Source organism: Mustela erminea, chromosome X (assembly GCF_009829155.1).
Source record: "Mustela erminea isolate mMusErm1 chromosome X, mMusErm1.Pri, whole genome shotgun sequence".
NCBI lineage: Eukaryota > Metazoa > Chordata > Mammalia > Carnivora > Mustelidae > Mustela > Mustela erminea.
In genome coordinates, this window is record NC_045635.1 from 12,728,288 (window position 1) to 12,737,359 (window position 9,072).

Sequence of the window (9,072 nt, forward strand, 5' to 3'; positions counted from 1 at the left end):
TTTATTTTGATGCTCAAATTATCGCCAACTTGGCCAGCGGGAGCCCATTCAAGCTTCTGTGTCTTTTGACTCATTTTCATCATTCTTTAAGTGCTTCCTTGTTTCCTGTATGGAATAGTCCAGGCTCCTCTTGTTCTCTCCTTTGTAACCCTGGAATTGGCCACTAATCCAAAGAGCTCTGGTTCATTTTAGTGGAAAATGGTGTACAGACACCAAGCTTTGAGTGCTAGTCATGTTCATTGCTATTGGGGTGTCACTACCCCTTGGTCCACTCAGCGGACAGAGCTGGGGAATATCTGTGTGCTCATGTATATACACATACACTCATTTGCATCTCTATTGGATGAAAGCCATGTATTCATGGTGCTACCTCACAACAGGGATCATTCTCGAATTTTCCCTTTCAATGCTTCTAACTCCCTTCTCTAATCATGAGAAACTTGGTTTGCATGTCCTTAAAATTTCTGTTTAATTAATCACCCCCCTGCGTATAACCAGTCTTCCATTTTTGCCACCACCCCCTCTCCTGCTCAGACACCCCCCTCTCCCCGCTCACACTGTCACTTCCCATTCCAGGCCACCCCCATGTGGACACTCACCTTACCCACCTTGGTCACCAGCACTCCCTGCCAGGTGATTCTCATAGGCAGACAAGTTTGAGGACCATTGAGCATTCTCAGGTTGAACTGCACTTCAGTCTTTTTTTTGTTTTTTTTTAAGATTTTTATTTATTTATTTTTGACAGAGAGAGATGACAAGTAGGCAGAGAGAGAGGAGGGAAGCAGGCTCCCCGCTGAGCAGAGAGCCCGATGCGGGGCCCGACGCAGGGCTCGATCCCAGAACCCTGGGATCATGACCTGAGCCAAAGGCAGAGGCTTTAACCCACTGAGCCACCCAGGCGCTCCTGCACTTCAGTTTTTTATCAGTCATCTCCCACGTCCCTACTAACATTTACTGATTGCTATTTATCTGTGTGCTGCCAGACATTTCCTTTCATAACAAACTACACCCACAATCTTTTCTTGTCACTGCTTGAAAGCTCTTAATTGTTCGGTCAGCAGCAAACACACTGCCATTCTGGCTGCGCTTGTGCTCTCCCAGGCCGGTGTGCTGGTCTCACAACAGGGCCGTTTCCTCTGCTGACGGCCCTGTTGGTAGCATCAACATACCAAGAAATGCAGAGGTTTCATTGGTGTTCTGTAAGTTGTCTTTTGCTGCTGTGGAGAAGATAGCTATTCTTTTCATCCTGTCCCACAGCTTCCAGTTCAAAAGCAAGTGAGAATCTCCTTTGAGCCTCACTCGGATTTGAAAATGCGCCTAAAAAACCCTTTCCTCCCGCCTCTGCTAAAACAGACCCCCCCCCCCAACATGCATTTGTATGTGTCGCGGGCATTCTCAAATGCCTTGTTGTCTGTCCTGAAAAGCGTGAAAGAAGAAGTGTTTTGGAGAAACTACTTTTACCGCGTCTCCCTGATTAAGCAGTCAGCCCAGCTCACGGCCCTGGCCGCCCAGCAGCAGGCCTCCGGGAAGGGGGAGAAGAGCCGCGGCACCGAGGAAGACCTGCCGCTGACAGGTATGTTCGGAGAGGACTTGACTGTGTGGTAAAAAAAAAAAGAGTTACTTTCAAAATATTCTTAGAGACTCTCATGAGCTTGTCATCTTGTACGTACCAAAAATGTCATTGTAATCTTCTGGAAAACTCTTTCCTTTCCAGCGGAACATTCATTTTCGTTGCCCTCTCTCTGACCCCGCTCACATGTCTTCCCCAAGCTTTGCTTTCCTTTGCTTTCTTTTTCTTGTTCTTTGGGGTTTTTACTTCTTTTTATTTCTCTCTCGGTCACTAGGCATTTTCCCATCTCTTTCCTTGCCCTTTACGATGTAACATTTTATACCTTCTGTCCTCTCCCGATTCAGTCCACTGCTTTTCTTTATTTCTCTGCTTCCATTCAAGCAGATGCTCCCCTGGTACTGTACCCTGTAGACCAGAACTGAGCTCCGTTCCACTCCAAGTTACTAGTGGCTAGGCCAGACCTAGCTCTTACTGGGACAGCTGACCCCTGGTTGTTGGGGAAGTGTTTTATAATACCAGCAACAATTTAAGATCTGTAGTAATAATTAAAATGAGAAAGGTATTCCAAAAAATAAGAAGGTATTTTGTGTCATATTTTTAACATTTCATGAACACCTGTATGTAGGTACTAATTATAGCTAGAGACTTACCTGTTCGTGGAATTTTAAATAATTATGCAAAACCATGTATCCTAAGGCACGGGTTGTAAAGACCACCAGAAAAGAACCTGACGCTGCATGTAGGGTCAGGGAAATGTAATGAAGTTGCTCTATACAGCAAAATTTGGCATTTTGCGTATAGATGTTAAAAAGAATCCCAGTTGTCTGTTATTCTTTATTATTTGCTTTCATTGATTTTACTAGAAAATGCCATTTTACCAACTACTGCCTGTATCACAAAATGGGCTTAAGACAGGATTCAGTAAAGACTATACACCTAGTAAGGTTCATAAGATAGAAAACGTGGCCCAGGAGAAGGAGGGGAAGCTGTGACTGAGTGTTGCACTTTGCTTTGTGCTTTCTAGCATTTGTGACAAATGGAAAATTTGATAAATAACTGAATTCTCAGGATCCTAAAAGAAGGAGCAGATCTATTCCTGAATTTGATTGCAGCTAACACTGAGGTCAAAATTTATTTCCTGCTTAGAAATCTTAAATGAGGGGCATCAAATAGGATGACATTTAAAACATAAGTATAGTATTCCCAAAAGAAAGAAGTTGAAATGGTCTAACCTAGCTATTTCTTGAAAGCATAACATAAAAGCTCATTTCTGAAAATTATTTAGTATCATCGTACTTGTGGATATTTTAGTTGTTACTATAACATGTATTCAGAATTGAATCAAGCAATTTTTGTCTCTTTTATTCTCACTTCTTAGAGGCAGTACGGCCCAAAACGCCACCTGTCGTAATCAAATCTCAGCTTAAAACTCAAGAGGTAATACAGTTTTACATTGTACCTAGTAGTTGATGTCTGGAAATGAAGTAACTCTGTGTTAACTCTCAGCTCCCATGTGAAACTGCTTATGAATATGGGTCTTACCTGTTTTGAGGAAGAGGGGTCCGGCACTTGCGTAGTTAGGGACCTATAGCTGAGACGTGAGGCGATTCCCTGCTGTCAGTCATTTTAGATGCACTGTCAGGAATTGGACTGAATGACTGGAGTGACCCAGCCTGAGAAAGCACAGTGGATTCAGGTAGAGGCTCATCTGGCTCCCAAGCCGCCGCGCAGGTTAGAAGGCCGGAGAGCAGTGAGCATCTGACTAGCGGAGGAAGGAGAAGAAAGGGGCGCTGTGCTAACTGCTGCTTAGAAAACCATTCCCAGAGCTGCTCTGTTGCATTTCAGGATGAAGAGGAGATTTCTACCAGCCCAGGGGTTGCTGAGTTTGTCAGCGACGCCTTTGATGCCTGTAACTTAAATCAGGAGGATCTGAGGAAGGAAATGGAGCAACTGGTTCTTAACAAAAAGGAGGAGGAGACCGCCGTTCTAGAAGGTACCAGACTAACAAAATTGCTGTACTCTTTTCGGATTCTGAAGTAGATTGAAGAAAATGTCATTCTGAAGCAAATGCACAAACATACTGTAACTTCTGCGTCGGAATTGCTTCTCTGTTCCCTGTTAGCAGGTGGATTCTAGCACAGGTGACCAGACCTCACGTCCCTCTGCCTTAAGCACGCACAGGAGTGGAGAGTGCAGAGACTGAGCCCAGAGAGGATAAGTGATTGGTCCAAGGCACCTCACCCCAACAACATGTGGCCAATAACCGGCAACACAGAGCACATACCCTTTCACTTAGAGACACTGTCCTCCAACCTTCTACTTGGGTTTATACTTTTTTTTTTTTTTTTTTTTTTAGATTTTACTTATTTATTCGACAGACAGAGATCACAAGTAGGCAGAGGCAGGCAGAGTGGTGGGAAGCAGGCTCCCTGCTGAGCAGAGAGCCTGATGTGGGGCTTGATCCCAGGACCCCGAGATCATGACCTGAGCCGAAGGCAGAGGCTTAACCCACTGAGCCACCCAGGTGCCCCTATACTTTAAAAAAAAAAAAGATTTTATCATTCGAGAGAGCAAGAATGTGCACATGAGCAAGGAGAAGGGCTGAGGGAGAAGCAGGCTCCCCAGTGAGCAGGAAGCCCAACATGGGGCTCAGTCCCAGGACCCTGGAGTCATGATCTGAGTCAGAGGCAGACACTTAACTGACTGAGCCCCCCAGGGGCCCCTTGGCTTTATACTTCTTTGTAGAAGATTCTTTTCCCTGCTGCTGTGTGACACAAGAGCATTGCTTCCAGGAAGGAGCGTCTGCCTTTAAAAAAATAATATAGAGACAAAGTGCCAACGGGCGGGGGGGCTGCTTTCTTTGGCACATCAGGACAAATGACTGGCTTTCTACTGGGTGAAAAGCAAAGGCTTGGGTTAATCATCATCGATGAATAGTGTTTCGTGAAGGCTTCTGAGACTTACAGTGTACTCAGGAAGCCAGCTGCCCCCATTTGTGCAGAGAACACCCGTGAGACAGCTCGCTACCCGGAGATGAGCTGGAGCCCTGACGGCGCGCCACAGACGGACTTCGGAGGAAAGAATTGGGAAGGAAGGAGGAGGGAAGAGCCTCTGGGGGAAAGAGAGGCCAGAGGGAACTGAAAACTTGGGCTCACTAGGTACCTCAGACCCCTCCCACCCCATCTATTTCTGATAAAGATGGCTGCTGGCCACCGCGGAAGGACAGTGGGCAAGAGCCCCGTGTGTCGTAGGCGGACTGGGCACTGGTTCCCTTTTTGCTGGAAGTTGCCCTGAGGCAGGATTCGTAAGGTGCTGGCTAGATGCTTTGGGCAAGCTGTTCTGTCACTGAATTCCTGCCCAAGTTATAATTGGGACCATGTAATATTCTTTTTTTTTTTTTTTTTAAGATTTATTTATTTATTTATTTGACAGAGAGATCACAAGTAGACAGAGAGGCAGGCAGAGAGAGAGAGAAGCAGGCTCCCTGCTGAGCAGAGAGCCCGAAACGGGACTCGATCCCAAGACCCGAGATCATGACCTGAGCCGAAGGCAGCGGCTTAACCCACAGCCACCCAGGCGCCCCGGGACCATGTCATATTCTTTTATATATTTATTGTCTTGGCCCCCAGCTAAACTGTAGGTTCCTCAGGGCAATTGCCCCTTGTTTTTGCACCCCACGGTACCTGACATGGAGTCTGGCACCCAGCAAGCCACCAATAAATACTGTGACATTGGTGGTTTGCCATGGAACACACTGCATCCTTTCCCTTGATTCTCCACTCCCAAGAAAAATGAAAACATTTGGTTTTGGGGGGGCGCCTGGGTGGCTCAGTGGGTTAAGCCTCTGCCTTTGGCTCAGGTCTTGATCCCAGGATCCTGGGATCGAGCCCCACGTCGGGCTCTCTGCTCAGCAGGGAGCCTGCCTCCTCCTCTCTCTCTGCCTGCCCCTCTGCCTACTTGTGATCTCTGTCTGTCAAATAAATAAATAAAATCTTAAAAATAAAAAAAAAAGTCTTGTTTAAAAATAGAAAAATAAAAATAAATAAAATAAAAGAAGACAGTAGAGGTGCCCAGCTGGCTCAGTTAGCAGAGCATCTGACTCTTGATCTCAGGGTTAGGAGTTTGAGCCCAACATTGAGCATAGATATTACTTAAAATCTTTAAAAAAAAAAAAAAAAAAAAAAAGACGAAAATGAATTTTGGCTTTATTTTTTCAATAGCTGGTTTGTTTGTTTTCTATTTTATAATACTACATAGCAGATGTCTTATCATCTACATACATACATATATGTACACACACACACACACATTGAGGGTCTAAGTGGAAAGTTGCAGTTCTGAATCTCAGCACAGAAGAGGAACTGAGAGCTTAGATGGAGCCCAGTGTGAGGGGCCAGGCTTCATTAGGAAACCTGACTTCAGGTTCTGGTATCCCTGTGGCCACTCTAGGGAGACTGCTAGAGTGTTTACGCACAGATTGTGAAGCCTGCAGGCCTGGCTCCGTCTGGATGTCTGTTGCTATCATGCTGTGTGTTCTTGGACAAGTCACTTAACCTCTCTAAGCCTCTGTTTTCCAACCTATAAAATGTGCTGCAGGGTATCTAGTTCCTGGATTGTTGTAAGGATGAAGGGGAGAAAAGGAGTGATACACAGAAAGCCGTTAGTACACTGCCCATCTCAGTGAGTGCTCAAGAAACGCTGGCTGTTTTTCCCTACCATCATCATTGTTGATAGTGTTAAAAACTAATTTGCAACCAAACATTATCAACTATCCATTTAAATATAAGGAAAAGCAGCGGTTTTAGAAAGCAAAATAACGCCCAAACATATAGCACTTAACCGAGGTATCTTTCTAATCGTATTTCCTTTCGGTTACTATTAAAATTTGGTCACTTTTTCTGAGCACACATGGCAAGGAAGCCTGAAATGTTAAAAATTATCATGGTTAGGGGTAGCCTGGGTGGCTCAGTGGGTTAAAGACTCTGCCTTCAGCTCAGGTCATGATCCCAGGGTCCTGGGATCGAGTCCCGAGTCCGGCTCTCTGCTCAGCGGGGAGCCTGCTTTCTCCCCTCTTTCTCTCACTACTTGTGATCTCTGTCTGTCAAATAAATAAATTAAATCTTTTAAAAAAAAATTACCATGGCTAGGATTTCCACAGGGAATTATACTTGACCAAGTTGTTAAAACCAACATTGTGAATTCAGAGAGAATTTTTTCCTTCTCATTTGTTTTTCAGAAGATTCTGCAGATTGGGAAAAAGAGCTACAACAAGAGCTTCAGGAATATGAAGTGGTGACAGAGTCAGAGAAACGAGATGAAAACTGGGATAAGGAAATAGAAAAAATGCTGCAGGAGGAAAATTAGCTCTTTCCTGAAATAAAAGAATAATGCTTAACATTCTGTAACTGACATTAAATTCTAGATGACAACACTTGCTGAATCAGAAGGCACAAAAGATGGGTATAATTTTGAAGTCCAAGATTGTTCATTTTTAGGCTGAAATTTGCCTTTTTTGCTTTTAAAAAAAATATATAGGATAGTTATTCTAATAATTGAAAAGGATGTTTTATGTAATATTTCTTTAATATAAATCTATTTAGAGGTATTCATGTAGTCACTATGGATATCTTTGCCACAGAAATGCAAGTAAAATTTTAGAATTCTGTTTTCTGTGAGGTCAGAATTATAATTTATTCTTCAATTTTTTTTTTTTTTCTAAACATTTGTACTTCTTGTTGCACTTTCACTGATACATGTATGTTAAAGTACTTATATAATGAATTGATAACTATCAAAATGACCAAATTGTACCAAAGAACCTAAGAAGAAGCACTTTCAAGACTATTTTCTTGCTAGGTATTTTCTAAAATTCCATCTAGAAGCCAAAAGGTAAGATAATGATGTTGATTTTAATGGTGTAAACATCACATAATTTGAAACTGAGAAATACCGTGCAAAGACGTTTCTTTTTCTCTGGGGCCTTTTCTTTCTTTCTTGTGTTGTTGTTTGTTTCTTTATTTGTTTTTTTAACTGTACCACATTTAATATTGTTGCTTTCCTAAATTCCACATCACAGTTTTTGTAGAAAATGGGGCCTTTTGTCCTTTTTATATTAATGACCTTCACAAGCCCATTCAGCTTACATTCTCTTGTTTTTGTTTAAAAACTTTCAGCTTTGTTTGTCTTAATTAAACTGTTAGTCCTTATAAAATTGTGTTACTCTAAGTGCAGCTTACAGAACTTCACCGCTCAATCCTGCTTATATTATCCTACACCAGCAGGCCCATGCTCATAGGATATGGTATTTTAAAAGAACAAGGTGGCTTAATGTCAGAACACTTCTGAGACGTTGACTTCGTAAAACGTTCATATTTCTCAAGGAAACTTTATTTCATAAAAGGGAATAGAGTTAAGATGATTCTTTATGGGAAAAAATGTACATATGTATATTTTTGACCCTATAAAAATTAGCCCATTGTCCTCTGGCAAAGGTATTGTCAATGAGAGACCTGGATGTGTGTCCGGGCTTTACTCGTGTTTGTTGCTTGGTGTACACACTGGTGAGTGAGCCAGACCGTCTCAGCTAGGACCCCTTGGGTTATAGTAATAAACTCATGTATTCTGTGAAATCGCTGACCCCATCATCAAGGGATTTCCACTCGTGGTGTAACAGTTGATGATTACTGAGTTTGGGTTCAGAGATAATGACTGGCAACTTCTTAAATAATCCTGTTGAAGGGAAAAGTTTGGATTTTTTTAAAGTAGAGTTTTCTGGAGGGGAAAGAAACATGTAAAATGTTTTTAAGTAGCTGAAAGTCCTGGATGTAAGCAGATCAGAATACGACAGTGCTTTGCTCTTGGTATGTGCACTAAAATTCACATTGTTGAATAAATACAAAAAGGCAAAGGTTTCAGAGAACGCTAAGGAAAAAAAAAACCTAAAATTGGTTATTACTATCAACTTTACATGATATTCTTATTGCATTTAAAAACAAGCTAATTGTGCATTGCTTTATAAAAATAAAAGACTAAAATAATATTTAATACACAGCATAAAAATATAGTTATGCTCTATTTTTATGATTCATATAGGAGTAAAATGTTCTGCTCTTTTAAGTGATACAGGTAACTGAAATGTATTCCTTTAAAGAGAAAAATAATTTATAACCATGGTGGATGGAAAATTTCTAAGTATTTATTACATGCCCGAAGGGTAGCCAACAAGCTATGCTGGGCATAAAAACACATACGCTTCACACTATGTGAAGATATAAACACATTAAATAAAAACATGTAAGCTTCATACAATGATTCCCACACTATGGGGATCATACCTCACCGCTCACAGTGTGTGGCTCAGGAAGTAGCAATGGCCAGCCCTAGGAGTTTGCTAGAAATGCAGGGTCTCAGGCCTGGCCACAGACCTGATGGCCCGGACTCCGCATGTTACTGAGACCCCCATTAGAATGGGCTTTACAGGGACGCCTGGGTGGCTCAGTTGG

The 9,072-nt window shown here is 42.4% G+C and overlaps 1 protein-coding gene across 3 annotated transcripts in view; it reads left to right on the top strand.

Moving 5' to 3' along the window:
• The window catches only part of SYAP1 (synapse associated protein 1), a 30,626-nt gene extending 22,137 nt beyond the window's left edge, over positions 1-8,489 (top strand). For all 3 annotated transcript variants that reach the window (XM_032330137.1, XM_032330138.1, XM_032330139.1), the window contains 4 exons: positions 1,425-1,573; positions 2,949-3,007; positions 3,416-3,563; positions 6,807-8,489. In XM_032330137.1, coding sequence (XP_032186028.1) covers positions 1,425-1,573; positions 2,949-3,007; positions 3,416-3,563; positions 6,807-6,934 — 484 coding nt within the window. In that variant the 3' untranslated portion in view covers positions 6,935-8,489. The remainder of the gene's footprint in view (positions 1-1,424; positions 1,574-2,948; positions 3,008-3,415; positions 3,564-6,806) is intronic.
• Positions 8,490-9,072: the final 583 nt, after the last annotated feature.